This window comes from Rhipicephalus microplus, chromosome X (assembly GCF_043290135.1).
Source record: "Rhipicephalus microplus isolate Deutch F79 chromosome X, USDA_Rmic, whole genome shotgun sequence".
Taxonomy (NCBI): Eukaryota; Metazoa; Arthropoda; class Arachnida; order Ixodida; family Ixodidae; genus Rhipicephalus; species Rhipicephalus microplus.
In genome coordinates this window covers 280,024,196-280,042,686 of record NC_134710.1, presented here as the reverse complement: position 1 = coordinate 280,042,686, position 18,491 = coordinate 280,024,196, and the positions used below count along the sequence as shown (strand labels likewise).

The 18,491-nt window shown below is 41.6% G+C and overlaps 1 protein-coding gene across 1 annotated transcript in view; it reads right to left on the bottom strand.

The window, feature by feature from the left end:
- The window catches only part of LOC119168309 (nose resistant to fluoxetine protein 6), a 106,715-nt gene extending 94,358 nt beyond the window's left edge, over positions 1-12,357 (bottom strand). Inside the window, exon 1 of the mRNA XM_037419712.2 lies at positions 11,708-12,357. Within this exon, the coding sequence (XP_037275609.2) occupies positions 11,708-12,011 (304 nt within the window). The 5' untranslated portion in view covers positions 12,012-12,357. The remainder of the gene's footprint in view (positions 1-11,707) is intronic.
- Between the last annotated feature and the right edge of the window lie 6,134 nt (positions 12,358-18,491).

Below are 18,491 nucleotides of genomic sequence, written 5' to 3'. Positions count from 1 at the left end.
CACCATCTGCACTTCCGGCAGCGCCCATTCGGTGGTGATGGAAACCTCACGTGAGAGAATTTTGTCGGCTGATTATATGATACTGCGCTGAATATAGGTTGTCTGCATCATTTCAAGTGAGTGTTAGGGGTCCGAAGAAGGTATATAAGCTTGCCGACCTCAAATGTTGGTATTTATTCTTGCACGCACTTAAGGGTTTCCTCAATCGCTGGTGGTTACGCAGTGATTAAAGAGACGGGTGTTATAGAATGCCTCCAGAAAGCGAGCTCCGTAAAAAAATTTTGATTAAGCGGGAGACGTACGACAAGCAATAATAAATCGGCAAATTTAAATTGTTCTGTTAGCAAATAAGCCACCATTTTTTCCTCGACAAACGGCCCCATCATTCACGCTGACCACTATATGCCCGCTCATGTGGAGTATTCACGAAGCTAAGCGTGGAAAAGGGAACACCCCAGTGCAGCAGGCGCTTCGTGTAAGAAGAGTGCATCGTCGCTATACGCCCCGTCACCTTCACCTTCGCTTTTGGAAGCATCCGTGACGTTCCGCGCAGGCTCTTAGTTGTGTTCTAACTTGCTCTCGATAGTCGCTATCAACAAAATGACGAACAAAATAGAACCTAACGATAAAGAGCACAGGTGAAATTCCATGATTTCATGGCGCAATTCATTCACTTTTAGGTTTACTGTTAATAAATTCGAAGCACTTCTCAGCGAACTTTAGAACTATGACCGTATCCATCTATCTATCTATCTATCTATCTATCTATCTATCTATCTATCTATCTATCTATCTATCTATCTATCTATCTATCTATCTATCTATCTATCTATCTATCTATCTATCTATCTATCTATCTATCTGTCTGTCTGTCTGTCTGTCTGTCTGTCTGTCTGTCTGTCTGTCTATCTATCTATCTATCTATCTATCTATCTATCTATCTATCTATCTATCTATCTATCTATCTATCTATCTATCTATCTATCTATCTATCTATCTATCTATCTAGCCACCTACGGCTTTCAGCTCTCCTGGTCGTTTAGATAATGGGATCTATACCAAAACTGGTATGGCATAACATGACTGTTTGACGAGCAAAATGACTTGTTATAACATAAAAACTATAACACATATATCATAATTTACACGTCATGGTCTTGCTGCTCTATCGTTGGTTTCGTTCACATGACATTGCAAAACTGGTGTGGCTTGACATGACATGAATGCTATGTAAGAACATGCCTACTTGCCAAACTCATGATGCGCTGGCGGCCATTTCGCTATCTTCACATAAACCAAATTTGGTATTTCATGACGCGAACGGACGATAAAAATAAATTACATGTCCAGTCATCTCAATCGTGATATGAGAGTCATGTAAAACAAGACTACCTGCTACGTTCATAGCAAGCTCACTGCAACTTCGCTAGCTTCACATATACCAAGTTTGGTAATACTTGGCGTGAAAGCATGGCGAACACAAATGCCAGGCGCAAACATGATAATCGTGACATGGAAGTTGAATTGAATTGGGGGGTTTAACGTCCCAAAAACCACGCTATGATTATGAAAGACGCCATAGTGGAGGGCTCCGGAAATTTCGACCACCTGGGGTTCTTTAACGTGCACCGAAATCTGCGCACACGGGCCTATGACATTTCCGCCTCCATCGGAAATGCAGCCGCCGCAGCCGGGATTTGAACCCGCGACCTGCAGGTCAGCATCCGAGTACCTTAGCCACTAGACCACCGCGGCGGGGCATGTGACATGGAAGTAATGTACGACATAGTTTACATGCCTACTATTGCTGGTGGAGGTATCGCAGACGTTAGTGGTGCCGTTGTTATGCGACTATAAACAGCATACTAGCATCTTACCTAGATACGTAAGTGCGCACAACATTTCTCCTTAAGTTTACTGTGTATTGTGTACACGTCTACCTTGTAATGTTGTGCTGATTTTAAAGTAACTTACCAACCTTCCTCATTCGTGCTTCGCATATCATCGATTCCCACTGTACGTGAGATCTGCCAACTTTTTCACTTTACCACTTTTCACCTTTCGCTTTCATTTAATTAAATTCACTTGTCTATAGTTAAAAGATAGTTTGCATTTTAGTTGCTCGTATACTCTTTCTACATTTAGTAATAATTCATCATACGTTGTAGGATGTAATATTGGGAAGTGTATTTTGTGATGTATGTGATGTAGCATGTAAGTCGTAGAACGTAGTATAGTGATGTATTCCTCTTTTATCGGCTATGCATTTCTTTTTTACGCATGACATGACGGTTGTTATGTCAGTTTTCTACCCCACCCCTGTAACGGCCCAATCGGCCAACAGTACCTGGAAATAAATAAATAAAAATTTATTTATTTATTTTATTAGCAATACCCTCAACGCCAATGGCATTATTGAGGGGAGTGGGTACATTCATAAAAATAACAAAAAATCAGCAAGAGAAAAACATGTCAAACAAACATCTTATACGAAATTAGGCAAAACAAAAAGAAACGCAGCAAGCAAGCATAACTGTACACAACAAGCAAGAATTACAAAATGTTGACTATGGCATTTTTGAAAAGCGTGTGATTAACAATGGTTGCTGTAGGAGAGTGAAAGCGATTCCATTCTAATGACGTACGGGGAATAAATGATAGAGAAAAAGCGGCCGTTCGTGTTGATGCAATACCGACTTTGTGAGCATGATCAAGGCGAGAAGAAGCGCTCAATGGAGGCAAAATGAGTTCTTCACGCAGATGTTCGTGATAAAATATTTGGTGGAACAATGAAAGTCGGGAAATTTTACGTCGAACTGCTAGAAATTGTAGGTTAAGGGTAGATTTCATTGTTGTTACGCTGGCGGTTCGGTTATAGTTAGACAGGATGAAACGGGCAGAATTGTTTTGTACTATTTCAAGTGAGTTTATGAGATTGTTACAATAAGGATTCCAAATACATGGGGCGTATTCTAATTTAGAACGAATAAGTACTTTGTACAACGGTAGTTTAAGAGAAGATGGTGCCTTAGCAAAATTACGCCTCAGGTAACGCAGCATGTGGTTTGCATTGTTAATAATATGTTCAATGTGAACGTTCCAGGTGAGGTTGCTAGTAATGTGAACACCGAAATGTTTATAGGAAGAAACAGAGTCTATGGTGATGCTATCAAGGTAGTAAACAGGTAATGGGTTATTTTCTCTGGATACACACATAAATTTACACTTGCTAACATTCAGTTCCATGCGCCACTTTAGGCACCAAGCCGTTATAGAATTCAGGTCAGTTTGGAGGGTGATAAGGTCATCGTCTCAGATTATTTCTCGGAACACTACGCAATCGTCAGCAAATAAATTTATATTAGATGAAACTCACGAGGTTAAATCATTAATATATATTAGGAAAAGCAGAGGGCCAAGAACAGAACCTTGTGGCACACCGGATTGAACGAAGGTATTATTAGAATTTTTGTTGTAAATCGAAACGAACTGCGAGCGAGTAGTTAGAAAAATCTCAAGCCATGCAAGAAATTTCGGTTCAATATTAAGCTGACGTAACTTGTGTAGTAGTAGTTTATGGCAAACCGTGTCAAATGCATTTGAAAAGACTAAATAAATGCAGTCAGAAGATGATGATTGATTAAGTATGGCATGAAGCTTATGTGTGAAAGATACTAACTGTCTTTCATATGAGTAACTTTTGCGAAAACTATGCTGTGATCACGTAAAAAAATGAATTTGATTCTAAGAAATTCACAAGTTGTGAAAAAGAACATGTTCAAGCATTTTACAAGGGATGCTAGTAAGTGAAATTGGTCGGTAATTAGGCGCCGAGTTTTTGTTTTCTGATTCCTGAATTCGAATCACCTTCCCACCGTCCAGTCGGCAGGCAAACAACCGTAGTCAAGTGATTGCTGAAAAATCTTTGCTGAAATGATGGATGAATAGGCGCAAGTGCTCTGCAAGAATTTAGGGCTGATACTGTCACAACCGGGAGCGGAAGAAACTTTGAGTGTTTTAATTTCTTTAGCAATTACGCTTGGTTCAATAATTATTGGAAACATATCAATGTAGTTAAATGTTTCAATCAGTGGCATGCAGACATTTTTGGAAAAAGAAAAATTTTGCACAAAGGTTTTATTAAAAGTCTTAGCGCACTCTCCCGAAGGAATTGCAGCACCGTCAGTGGCGTTTAGATGAATAATATTGTTATCACGAGGATTTATGGTGCACCAAAACTTTTTAGTGTCAGTAACTAGCATAGTGGGTAATATGGTACGAAAAAAGTTCTCTTTGGCTGACCTTAGTGCCGCAACATAGTTATCATTAGCCAGTTTGTAAGCCGCCCAACGCGTATCATTATTAGAAAGTTTAGCTGATCGGTACAAGCGTTTTTTCTTGTTAGATAAGCGTTTAAGGTTACTTGTATACCATGGAGCATTACAGCTGGATGAGATAGAGTGAAAAGGAATGTATTTCTCCGCGAGATCGCTAACTTTTTTAGTAAACTTGTTCCAGTTCTTTTCCACTGTTTTATTATCAAAATCATTAAAAAGGGCCAAGAAGTTCGCCTAGCGCATTGTTAATTCCTTCGAAATTAACACGGTTATAGTTGCGGACAGGTTTACTTAGTTTTGTTGTTTTGGGACGCAATAAAGTTAGACTAAATGTGAGTAAAGAATGATCGCTCCAACCTGATAGATGTACGAGGTCAGAAACAAAATCAGGCATGGTTGTGAGTACTTCGATCACATTTGCATAAAGATACAGAAAACAGCTCACTTTGGGTATATTTATATTTTCTTGGGGTAACTGCTGTACTTTTTCTACAATTATTTTCCACTTTCTGTCTATTTAGAAGTATCTAAAACAAAGTGAGACATAAAGTGTCTACGACAGTGAATTGTATATCTTTAGAATAACCCGGACACAGCGGAGCACATAATGCGAAAAAAATAATATTTGCATAATTAGTAGCACTGCAAATTAAAGAGATGACAAGCCGTCAACCATCAGTCAGTCCAAATGGTGAGAAAAGCAATTTCACTACTGTGCTTTCAAGTATAGGAGATACCTGTAATTTTTAGCTACACTGAATGCGATTGCGCCCGCTTTTGCTCTCTTTCAATTCTTCCGTTAACTCCTCTTTCTGATGCGCGCACAAAATGAAAATTGTGAGGCAAAAGTGCTCGAAAAAACAATGATTAAAAAAAGAAGAGTGCACCATTTTTTATGCGCTGGATAGAACGGAACGTGATCTGCACATGTATTGAGCTGGCCTTGAAGGAACACGCGTCTGCTTGATTCATGGTCGCGCATGAGTGTGGAGGAATGTGCTTTTCCCCAGACAACGTAACTAACCATAGAACATGCTTGCGTGTTCCTATGCATAACAGTCGCAGTTTTGTCGTTTCCTTTTATGGGAATACACACAATTCTAGATAACTTTGCGGAAGAGTAGACGGAGTGAGAGATAGAGAGCAAGAGAGTGACAGTGACCAAGCTTAAACTTCTCGGTAGATTAATGAGAAGGTTAATGATCAGGCGATTATTAACCTGCTTACTGTTGATAATTTAGGCACGTTTGCGCAGAACACAGCTAGATGAACTGCTACGAGTGGATTGTTACTATTGAAAATATATGGCAAGTGACATAGTCAAGTTGATAAAAAAAAAAGCTGCTCAAAGAGTGTCACGTGTGGGCTAAGATTGAACAGTAGTGACAGGTTAGGAGGAACTAGACCTAGTCCCTGCTCTATAAGGGTCGCTTACTGGGATCCCTACACTTATGGGCGTTTGTAGGGGACGGGGGTGCAAAAGGTGCACTCTACAATCCCTGCCGCCGCCCCCAATCTGCGCCACGTTGCAACTAGCGTTTACAACCCCCAGTGCAAAATCCCGCTGATGCTTAGCCCTAAAAACAACGCTCTAAGGCACAAAGGAGTCATTTGACTCTTTTTAGTGAGTGCCGTCTTGACACATATATAACTCTCTTTAAGGAGGAACATGAATTCTTCTAGGACATTATTAGGCAGAAGAGTCAGCCGTATCTCCTAACCTATCTACTTAAAGATTCAAGCACATGGTAAATCAAGAACTTACAGAATGAATAACAAGCAGTCTTTTCTTTGAGTGTATGGAAGTTTACCTCCATTTTCATGATTGAATAAATCACCATCAACTCTCTTCTGCGAAAGGAAAGCAAGGAAGGAGTGACAACAATATGTGAGCTAGGAAGTTCAGGTGGAAATTCCAAATATAGTGAATTGTCCTACCAAAGGACATCTAGACTGGGCCACTCCTTTTGCTTGTGTGCTTAGTGTGTGCCCTTTTACAGACACTCTCAGTCATACACCCATGGTACCGGCTTTATGTGACAGGCACGAGCATGATATTGTTTTAATTTTACAGGTGTTTTTTTAGACTTAGAATTGATACATGTTTTGAAACTGCCGTAAGCCTGTTTATAGGTCGAGTAGCAGGATCATCACCATAAATGATGAGCTAAATAAATCAAACAAAAAAACTGTCTTGGAGTGACTGTTTTTGAACAATAAAAAATAAGTAAGTTAATAAATGTGAGTGCGTCGGTCCCGCAGTACAAAACGAATGAAAAATTACACTTTCTAGAAAGACGTCACTAAATTTCGAGGCAGAAAAATAAGAGACCCGTCGAGGACAACATGTAAAGTTGACGTGGAAGATTTGTACACATGAGAGAAATTGGCACTTCGGGAAAGTTTAATGCGAAATTCGCGCTTCGATGGCGGCATAATACGCCTTGCATAAGGCTTTTGTTGAAGCTGACAAAATTTGAGAAGTAAGGTGTAGGACACCATACTCATGCTGCTCGAAAATGAAGAAAGCGTTCGAGAAGAATCCGGAACAATGCCACAAGACGCCCTGCTTACACACCACTTTGAAAACTGTCGTTATCTACCTATCTCCAGCCAATATGCGTGCAAATTGGTTTATTCCACATGAATGACCGTTCACCGCTGCAGCACCCTCTAACGATTCATCGCACTGCCACCTCAGCTTGTAAACTTGATATGCACTGGCAGCATAGATTTGTTCGGGCATATGAGCGAAATAAAAAAAAATTGCTCTATCTTCGTTACAATTTAGACACCATGCGTAAGTTAGCCCTCAATTATCTGGCACAAAAGAAAAATATTATGCCTGAACTGTCTTTCTTCATGTACACCACTGTGAGACTTTCCCGGATGTTACTCCACGCTAGTGTTGTGCTTGTTGTTTATTATTACATCTTTGTCTGCACACCTGCCTTTGAACACTGACGGGCTTCCTCAACCTACAGCTAATCCACAATTCAGAATGTGGCATTTTTACTCACGTTCATCTCTTTTTTTTTGGATAAGTCCACGTTATTGTGTTGACTGAGTGGAAGGCTCATAAACGAGGGAAGGACAACAAACAAAGCTTCAGACGCTCAGCTCTGCTCCCTATCCTTCCCGAAACATGTTCTCTTCGTTTTTGTAACTGCTCGGTTGTTATATGAGCCGAAACAACGGTATAAGTAGTGCGTGTGCCACAGCAATGAGTTTCCCATAACTTCAAACACCTGTAAGTTTGTATACTTTGCTCCTAAATTCAACTACAATCAAGTTTCTTTTTCTTTTTTGACATTTGTCTCAACATAATACAGTCAACCTGGCTGTGATTGGTACCCTGAACTCGAGATATGCAGTGCAAAGCCATCACTTCTGAAGGCTGCCGCGGCGATATACCTATTTTCACTGAGTGTCACATTTATGGTACCTGTATAAACACTTATCTTTAGAAAGCTTGCAGCTAGCAGATATCCAAGTATTCGGCAGGTTTATTGTGTCTTCATACCATTTCGCATCCTGAACAGGTATAAAGTGGTGAGAAATTGTTGTAATTATTGTCGCGCCCGCGCCTCATTATTTCAAGCATCCACCATCACCCGGGCATATCATTTCAGCGTAGACGTAAGTTTTTACGGCATGCAGGGCGCAGGCTGTCACTTGGAGACAGTTCCAAGTGTGCACCTACTCTAACCCGCTCCTGCATCACAAAATGCACCCCCGAGATCTATATTACAAGCACTTGCACGTTCTGCCAGACCATCAATAATGTTTTACGAACCAACCTCTTGGATCCTTATATCCCTGAAACCTTTATACTCTATCCGCCCTTTATTTTTTGAAAGGCGCATTTCCTGCCTGACACTGGTGAGGTTCTCTATAAGAGGAGCCCAAATACAGTGTTTAAAGCATGCGAGGCATTGAATGAACAAGGTTGCCAATTCCGTTTATATGAAGCTGATTTGGGCTTGTTTTTCTGTGGGAGAAAAGGGGGCGGCTCCTATTTACTTTGCCAGCAAATATAGTTATTGAAGACTAGTCTTTCTTGGGGACCTTCGACGAAAAAATTTTAGTCTGTCTGTTCATTTTTGTGTTAATGTTTAGAAAAAACTCATGAACGATTTAGAGTACTTGGTTCTCTAATATAAGAGAGCACTAGGCCGTCCCGTGAGCCTCACACTGATACATAAAGGACTGTTGTGGGTTCAATGCGCGTCTGCCAATGTAGTGAGCCCACCCTTAGCGATACCCTAAAGTCTAAACGGCACCTAACGACAACCGAAACCGCCGACCCCATCCGCAGCGCCCACCAATATTGCTCAAAATTCAGCGTGCATATTTGTGCAATTGTCAAGTGAAAAGATAATATTGCGCATATCTGAGGCACTATAACAAGACGTCAATAGTATGTATGTGTGCCTTTTTACTAGAAAAGACATACATAAGCAATACTCATCACCGTAGCGCTTATCACGTTGCGCTGAAGGTGTCATGCTTGCACGAAAAGGCGAGTGTTTCCAACGCTTTGCTAATACGGCAAGGTGGTGGCACCTACCCGTCGCCTCGCGTTCTACACCTTATCACCTCCAAGACGGGCGCGCACGCCGCGCGCGCTTCGTTTTTCAAGGTAACTGCCAGACAGCGCTCATGCCTCACGTGTGACGTGACTTGATGCGCTCGTTCGCCTCCGCCGCACGTTAGAGGCACTCTGACGCAGCGCCTCTAGAATACCAATTACCGATTTTCTTGCATAGAACATCAAATAAACGTTTTATTCACTCTTTCCAGACGCAACATTATCGTCTTTCGACGACATTCGCAGTATGACATGCAGATACGGGGCCAATTTTTCAGGGATCATCACATTCGCGATTGCGTCTTTCTCTAACAGATTACATGTCAATAACTTTGAGCAATTGAACGCAGAAATCGAACTTACGAAGAGGGAATAGACGAGCAACGCCTATCAAACACTGGCCAACGTGTCTCCAACCGAATGGAAACTACCCTGGAGCTAACGATGGCAATCTAAAGTTGACCACATTGCGTTTCATTCCTTCCTTCATTGCCCTCTTTTCCCCTTTTTTCGCTCTCCCTGTAGTTACAGCACCCACCCAGTGTGTTTATTTTTGTGTTTCTGCAGTGCTCCACCCCAAATCTGCATGCACCCTTTGCTGCATCCAAATGTGTCAAAAATGTGTCAAAGATGAGAGCAAAGACAAATCTGTGCATATATCTATGTTACGGTTTTTTAAAACTGTAAAAGCGCATTGATTTGCAAACATTAATGTTCGGAGGAACCATCGCGTTTGTATACTTGTCGTTGTATTGGGAGAAGTTTGATAATAATGTGCAATAAAAAACGCAGTTTCTTTTGAAACAAAATCAACTCTGGCCGAAGAAACGCTACAACAAGCCTACATTCAATGTCCGTATGTTGTAGAACGTTAGCCACCGCGAAAACGCAAACAACGAATACTTCAAGGGTAGATCGAAGCTTGAAAAGATGAGAAATCATTGGACAGAGATGTCGCTGGAGCTCAGGTGACACCTGCTGTTTAACTAAGCGCTTGCGCTGCAACCTAAAACTCTAGTGTAGACACGTGTGCCTATGTTTAAAGAGCGTACAATTTGAAAAAAAAGCTCGCCTTGTGCATATGCTCCTCTTTCTCGTGTTCTTCGTTGTTTAAACATGAATCCCAAGCAACTGTCTTGAGTCTACATATTGCTGTGCACACGCGCACTAACATTTAGGAGTGTGTTTAGGAACACCAGGTCATCTGCATTTATTCAGAGCCACCCACTTCAGTGTGCCTCAACATCGCATCACGGTTATGGCTCCCAAAACTCCAAAGTTTTCATTTTCTCGATTGCAATGTGTTGCGCTCGACGGCGCCTAAGCAAGCGCGGCGCGTACGACCTAACTGTTTCATTTCTCTCGGCCGCTGGCGAAATTTTCGCGTGCCTTGATATTTTTTTTAAATATCTACACACAATAGTTACGATTTTACAGTTCAAATATATATATATATATATATATATATATATATATATATATATATATATATATATATATATATATATATATCAAAATTTTGTATTGAAATATTTCTCGGAAGAAAGCTTCACCTGATTGAACGTTTACTATACGTATAAGGTTTCGAGATCCACAGGGCTCCCATGGGAATAATGCAACAATAAAAATGTTAATTACTTCAAATACTAGTTTTACGTACAAAAGCAGAGATACAGTTATAAGCATGCCATAGTGGAGAATAGAACATAAATTTGAGGTGCACGGGGTTTTTAACGTGTAAGCATACCAGCATTTGTGAATTATGCCTACTTATGAACGCTGTCTTCAAATCTAGGATTGAACTCGGGACCTCGAGCTCAGCAGCGTACTTACTGCAGTGGACACACAGGCATTCATCATGTCCCAACGCAGCCCTAATGTGAACATTGTGTGTTTCGCACTACCCCACCGAATATGAAACGACCACAGGAGAAAGCGCCTCCAAGGCGAGGGCCTGCCCCTCCAACCATAAAGGGGTGAGGATGCATCACTGTCAGCCACCTGTGCATTCTCACCCTTTGTGTATTTTTTAATAGCGCAAACTACGACAGAGTTTTCAAAATGCTGCCAAGCTTTGCTTATAGCTACCTTGCGTGACCCATCCACTCCACTACACATGTTACTTTGACAAGACTGGAGACCTCGATGGTTGTTGCGAATCAGTCACTGTCGCTTACGGCGTTTTTCAGAATATCTCTGCATGCAGCAGCGCTAATTCGATTGCGGTGCGTTCAGAGGGCACTGGGATTACCACGAGAAAGGTGGTTCGGGCCACCCGGACCAATAGCAGTGATCGCGCACGTGTGTTGCTCTGCAAAAGTACGCTGCTAATAAACACGTTTAAGGGGTAACAATCTATGTGATTTTTAGTACGGTTTTCACTCTGAAGATTTTTTAATGAAACTTGCTGACTACAGGTACATTTTATAAATGTTTGCTTACAGGTAGGTTAAGTTCTTGATGAGAATAGTTGGTATTTTGCAATAATATTGTAATAATATTGCAACTACTTTGTACGCCTAGCACATACTTGAGACATTTTATCAATAAAAATAGGCACAAAACAAAAATTACTTCAAAAGTTTTGCAAGATCAAATGAGAACAGTATCTTCATAAACTTAACACGTCACTTTTTTAACACCAAAATTGGCGGCCAATATCTGTCAAGCACATACACCGCCAGCCTTATTTACACCTTCATACATAGCCCACGTGGAAAAACGAGCAGCAAGCCCTAACCGCGGAATACCACAGCCAGTATGGCCCTCAAGTACTCACGTCGTAAAACCCATGGTTCCAGGTTGCGAATTCCACGCACTAACTTGAGGAGGCCAATGCTGCAATCGACAGAGATGTTTGCCGCCATGATTTTTCGCATGACATCGCGTGGGGCCCGGTCCATGGCCTTTGCGATCCATTTCTTGAGCGTATCCAAATACTTGACTTCGTGCTCTTCGGTAGACGCAGTAAAATGACTACCCTCAGTCTTTCCGTCGCACAACGTCGCACACGAGCATACTAGCAGTGCCAATGCGAGATGTAACACGAGTCTTGATGCATCTTCTCTCCGAAACCAACCCATCGTGGTGTCCAACCTGTTAGTAGTTTCGATTTCAATAATTAAGGTAAAGCACTTGATTGGGGCAATTCACGGCGCTTGTCATGAGCGTACGGTTAAGCTTTTTTCTTCTTTTTTTCTCCTTGGGTTACTCCAATTTCATTGTGACCACATTGTTGGTTGATCCGGGGCCGGTTGACGCACGTCTCGCAGGCAGCACGCGTATGTCTAAATTCACCTTACCACGACTTCGCTACACATGGTCGGTTTTCAGAGGAAAGGGATTCACAAATGGCGAGGGCAGACGTTTGGCCTTCCCTGCCGACAATCGAGCTCATCGTCAACACGTTCGCGCAACGTGATCCGCTGCCAAAGCGACCGGAGAGAAAGCTGCGCGGACAAGCTGGAAGTATCGCTCTTTATTTTATTTCAGCTGCGTCTTGTGAAACTGGTAATTATCGGGCCTGTTTTAGATGCGCATGATTCCTCGAGCCAGCCAATGGTTCTCATTGACGATAAATTTCGGTCACTCGTGTATAACTTGCCGAATGTGCAGTCCTAACTGCACGATTACATTACATCGTGAAACATGTAGTCCCTGAAATCCCTCCTATAAGCGAGGTCGTTCTAAAAAAAAACGTTGTCCACTGCCGACGTAACCGGAGCTGTGGTTCATCCTTGTGAATGGTAGTTCTGCCATAATACTGCTGAAAAATGACTCCGTCCACTAAGCAGGCAAAGGTCTTCGTGGACATTATTCTTTCCGTTACCACACGCTGAGACCGATTTTCTTGTTATTCTTTTTTTACTATCTGCATCCATTACGGCGTCCTTTCAGAGAAAGCAAGTGAGGCAGTTGCGCATGACTAGCTCTGCCAAATTAGGCTTGCTCGGCACCACACAGAACACTAGGTAAGTCTTATCCTTTATTTCATGTATGTTTGTGAGGGCAATGCAACGCTACTGCTCCCGTGACACACACCTGCGACTACGTGAGCGTAGAACTGCGTGCACGTGCCCACGCAGGGACGAAATATTTTGCCATCTATGATTACCCTAACTGTAGCAAAACTTTCTTCGTCGTTCAGATATACTTGAAGATCCGTCAAGGCACAGTAGCACGGCGTAAACGAAGCAAAGACCAGAGAAGCAAGTCTGCCGTCAGGGGTCGCTCAACTGGACTTCAAAATTAACGCATGCCGTCACGAAAGTGTTTTGTTTTGTTTGGTTGTTTTCTTGATTGCTTTATTCCTAATATGGGTTTTCTCGTGCACACTTGGCGTTTACGGAGTCCAAGTGCCGCTCGTCAGATACAGTTGAGTTCTCTGCCCCTTCAAAGTTACTATATATACATATATATATATATATATATATATATATATATATATATGTGTGTGTGTGTGTGTGTGTGTGTGTGTGTGTGTGTGTGTGTGTGTGTTTGTGTTCCTTCGGGACTTTTTTCTGTTCACATCATGCCAAAATTCTGATTAAAATTCAAGCGATGGTAATATATTCAGCCGCCTGCGGCGAGTTACGTCTACAGGTCCCACAGGAAGCGCTCAAACCCGTCTAGGTTTCTTTCTCCTAATGGCATGCATTCGCATGAATTAGCCAGCTAATCGGCTTTCATTTTAAGCTGGAATAGCAGTAGGAACAATCCTGTACTGATTGTTTCAAACCCATTTATCCGAAGCCACAAGCAAAAAGAAGACCATTGATTGTAATTGATTTAGGTACTACGTCTCAAATTGATAGCTGGGCGGAAACCCGTCTGGTTAGGAACAAACATGAAGACAACTAAGTTAACACACTGACCACGATCAAAGTAAATAAAAGCACGATGTTCTGGTCCCGTACGGCAGCCTTAGTCACAAGTGAAAAAAACACCACACGTGTTTTAACTTGTAAAATTTGTGAACACTTGGGAAGTTTGGCCACTTGTGGATAAGGCTCCCGTACAGGGGCCGAAATTTTGTGCTTTTATTTCGTTTTAATTGTGATCAGTGAGTTGTTTAATTGTCTTCGAGTACTACGTCCATTGTTTCTGTTTTTGATGAGCACATTGCTTTAGCCACCTGTACACGGTAGTTCTCTATCTCGTTCTTTCCTTTTTTTTCTTTTTTAAGGCTGACTAAGCAGGCTGTCGGCATGTATACGAATCATCTTCTTAGGAAAAACAAAAGGACGTATAGTGCGATAGCGAGAAATCACAATACGAGATAAGAGATTGTTATTGCTTTACAGCTGCATATACACGATTGATAGATGTCACTGTAGATTTGAAGGCTTCATAGTTTAAGCACGGCCGTTTTCGTGGAGGTCCTAAACTCTACCTCCAGCTTATTGATTGTCGTGGTTCTTCGCTTACTTCGCGCCACCGCATTTCTTGAGACTTCTGGCGCATCATAGCTGAAAATGCAGTTGGTCTCGGACGGGATGTATACTAAAGCGGCCTGCATCGAGAGCAGATGTACTCTATAGCTACTCTCAGGACGTGTTGAGGGTCTGGTTGGTTATTCACAAGTGCGCAAAACTGGAATGTGGTACCACAAAAGATGACACGCATAAAGAGCGAGTGACAACTACCTACTACCAAGATGACGGTCAGCTGTGTTAGCGACGCCGATATATTGTTCTTTGATGAAGAATGGTCTTTTCTGAATTGTAACATGTGCTAGTACTTGTAGTAGCTGCACAATTCTGCGCTGTTGTTCCGTTCAGATGGCATGTTTATGTTACGCTCTGTGATAGTTTACGCTCGACTTTTAGACTTTTACGCGTGTCCTTTTTCGTGGTGACTCTTCCGAGTGTTGCACTCTCAGTTCCCTTTTCTAGTTTTTGCTACTTCAACTAGTTATATTTCGACAACCCTACCCTCAAAGGTAAGGTTCCGTTCAATGGAAAGAAACTTCCTAATTGATCATTTTAAACTCATGTTCGCAGCCCAAGTAAGACGTACTCTGGTTTTAGAAAGCAAGAAGAGTAATATTATTTGTGGTTTTCCTTCCCAAAACAACAATGCGATTATGAGGGACGCCGTAGTTAAGGGCTGTGGAAACTTGGACCATCTGTTGTCATTTAACGTGCACTCACATCGCCCAGTACACAGGCCCCAACCTTGTCACCTTCACACAAACGCCACCGCCGCGACCGTGATCAAACCCGTGAACTTCGAGTCAGCAGCCGAGCACTGCACCGATTCAACGGGGTGGACGAAGCAACAGAAATAGCGCGAATAATAATGGTGTGCTCGTGTAGCCTAGTGCCCAGTACAAACATTGTGAGAGCAGAATATTGTTATTAAAAAGCAACACGAACAAGAAAGGCAGCGAGAGGAAAGCAACAATTTATCTTGTGAACATGTAGGCTTACATAGCAATCCAATCCATACCTTACTTTGATTTGAGCAGAATACCAATTCGCTGCTTTTACCAAGAATATGACGCCTAATAAATAACTATACAAGGAATCAAAGGTTATCCTCAATATCACTAAGTCACACTTTTGCTATGTTCTGTTGTTATGGAATTTTAACTCTAGAATTTAAATGAACATTTACGCTACAGTCGTCAGCTGACATATAGACACCGATCGTGGGATTTTTTCCACCAGCTTGAATTTTCTGGAATTTTCTGTGCTGTCATTTGTTTGTTCTTTTTATTATTTTTTTAAATAAATGCCGCATACCACCTACTTGAGCAATTCTTTGTGTTGGCGTGTGTTCCAAAGTTTGCTACGTCTTTCTATATATGCGTACACTATCTATCTCGACGGGTTAACCTCGCTGTCGCATTCCCGAGAATATACTCGAAGTTTCCCTTGCAACAAAAACTACGTACAATAAAAGGAGTAACACGATAGCTGTGTAAGCATTCTGCTAAAGGGACAATTACAAAATTTCTCGAACACACACACACACGCGCACACACACACACACGCACACACACACACACACACACACACACACGTATATATATATATATATATATATATATATATATATATATATATATATATATATGGCCTGCATTTAGAAAAGATTTCTTACACAATAAAATTTCCCTATTGATTGTGTTAACGCTGCAAAGCGCGGATAAGTGATCTGGGTGATAGCAAGACCATCTATCTCCTCGGCGACTGCTAACTGAAGAACGGCACCCACGTACCCACATAGGCGTAACCTCAACAGACAAGAACAGAACAGAGTGGGTCAGGCAACAAACCAGGGCAGTGCCTCATCTTTTTTTTTTTTTTTTGAGTGCCTGGGCGAATGATCTTTTCAGACTATCGAGCGCACTCTCCGCCTGCGCTCACCACTGCCACATGGCGGCGCTACGTGAGTAGAAGCATTAGTGTTTAGGGACAGTTTAGACAAAGTAGACATTAAACGGGTATAAATAACCAGGAGAAAACTGATTGGTGGCTACAATCAAGGCATGAGTGAAATTCAATCCTTCAAACATAGTGATAATACTTAACTTAACGGCTAGGTGGCGTGAGTTGCCGCCCGATCTAAAGGGCACAGACGGATACATTCATCCATCTATCCATCCATTCATGCACGTGCATATAATGCAGAGTCTAAGTGTGAGGGGCAAATTATGTGGAAAGTCGAACACGGTCAATTGATTTTTGATTATTGTCCTATAACAGAAATAATGTACGGCAAACCTAAAAGAGATGAGAATGGACAAGGAAGGCATTAACTTCTTTGTAGTGATCATAAACGCATAAAATTAGAAATAGTATACAAAACCGAAAATAAGAACATAGAGTCAAAGTTTAGAATCTCGTATTCAAATGACACAAAAATAACGAATATAGCCGCACGAATCGAGGACGAAGTAGAAAACCTACCTAGCAAATGCTGGGAGTATAGTGAGCTGGTGAATGTAATGACGAGGTAGATGAATGAAGAGAAGAAAACAATTTGCTAAAAAGGAACTAGAAAGCCTAAATGTTGGTGGAACATAGAAATCCGGAAAGTGATCGAGAAGCGACGTGAGGCATCACGGGAGCACAGACGAGCAAAAAGGCCAAAGTTGCCGCAGGATGGAATCAACCAAGTATGGGAAATATATTTATAGAAATAAAGCACTGTGCAGAAATTGGACGAGGGCAAAAATAAAAGTGAACGTCAACACTGGATGACGGAGATTCGCAAAAAGGAGGCCGTGCCTAGAATATTTTGGAGCCACCTAAAAGCGCTAAGTTGGAAGTCTATCACATTGCAGCAACAAATGGTACATTAAGGAGGAAATAAATTGGAAGAATACGAACCACTATAGGTTATAACAAAAAGCAATAGCAGTTTCGTTCAATAAGGTCGCCCGGGGCACTCCCCGTGGAGTAAAAGTAATAAAACGAATGCAACTGAAGAAGATGTAGTACTTGAGACTTTCAATTGGAAAAAGGCCTAAAAAGCAAATTCTAAGCGCACTATTCCTGGCTTAGATGGGGTTCCCAATCACCTCATTAACGAACTAGGAAAAAAATATGTAAGAAGCACTGCTGCAATCCGTGGAAAAGTACTCTTAGGAGAACGAAATACCACACACTTGGAGAAAAAGTGAATTGAACCTAATCTATAACGCGAAGTAGAAAAGGCTAACATTCACTCGTATAGACCATTAACCATTACATCTGTGCTATACAGGTTGGCGATGCAGGTACTAAATTTACAAATAGAAACGTCGGCAGAGCGAAATGATATTTTGGGAGACGTTAATAGATTCCCTGTGGACAGGGGATTGGACGATAACCTGTTTGTTCTTACTCAGTGTATGGAAATATCTAAAATTTAAAACAGGCCCTTACACGTAGCTTATCTGTACATCACTGGTGTTTACGACAACGTTAATCAGAACATTTTGTAGGACACATCGAACGAAATGGGCATAGGTGACGATTGTATACAGCTTTTGAGAGAAATGTACCGAGAAAACATTGTTTGCATAGAATGGGAAAGAATAAGCAGCAACAACAGCGTTGAAATTGGCAAGGGGCTGAGACAGATATGTCCTTTGTCTCCACTGTTATGCATACTGTTGTGCATGGTGAGGGTGAAAAAAGTGCTAGGAGGCAGCAAAATTACATTTATTCCGTCACAAAAACAGGCTGGCGTGATGGTTGAGCAGTTTCTTCCAGGTCTATTTCATGCAGGCAATGTTGTTCTCTTTGCGGACAGTCAAGACGACATACAGTGGCTAGCAGATATATGCTGAAGGGAAGGCAAGGCTCTAGGATTACGAATTATTGCAACAAAATGTGGATTAAAGCAGGTGGTCTCAATACAGGGCCAATAAATACCGATGGTAAGTGAGTACAAGTGATTTGGAGTATGGGTAAATTAGGTAGATAGATATATGAAGGATACAGGAAAAAACATTGGCAGGAAAGGGAAAGAGGAATACTGCAATTATGAGACACAGAGCGTTATCGGGATACAATAAGTACGAAGTCCTTCGAGGCCTGTAGAAAGTCGTAGTGGTACCAGGGCTTATA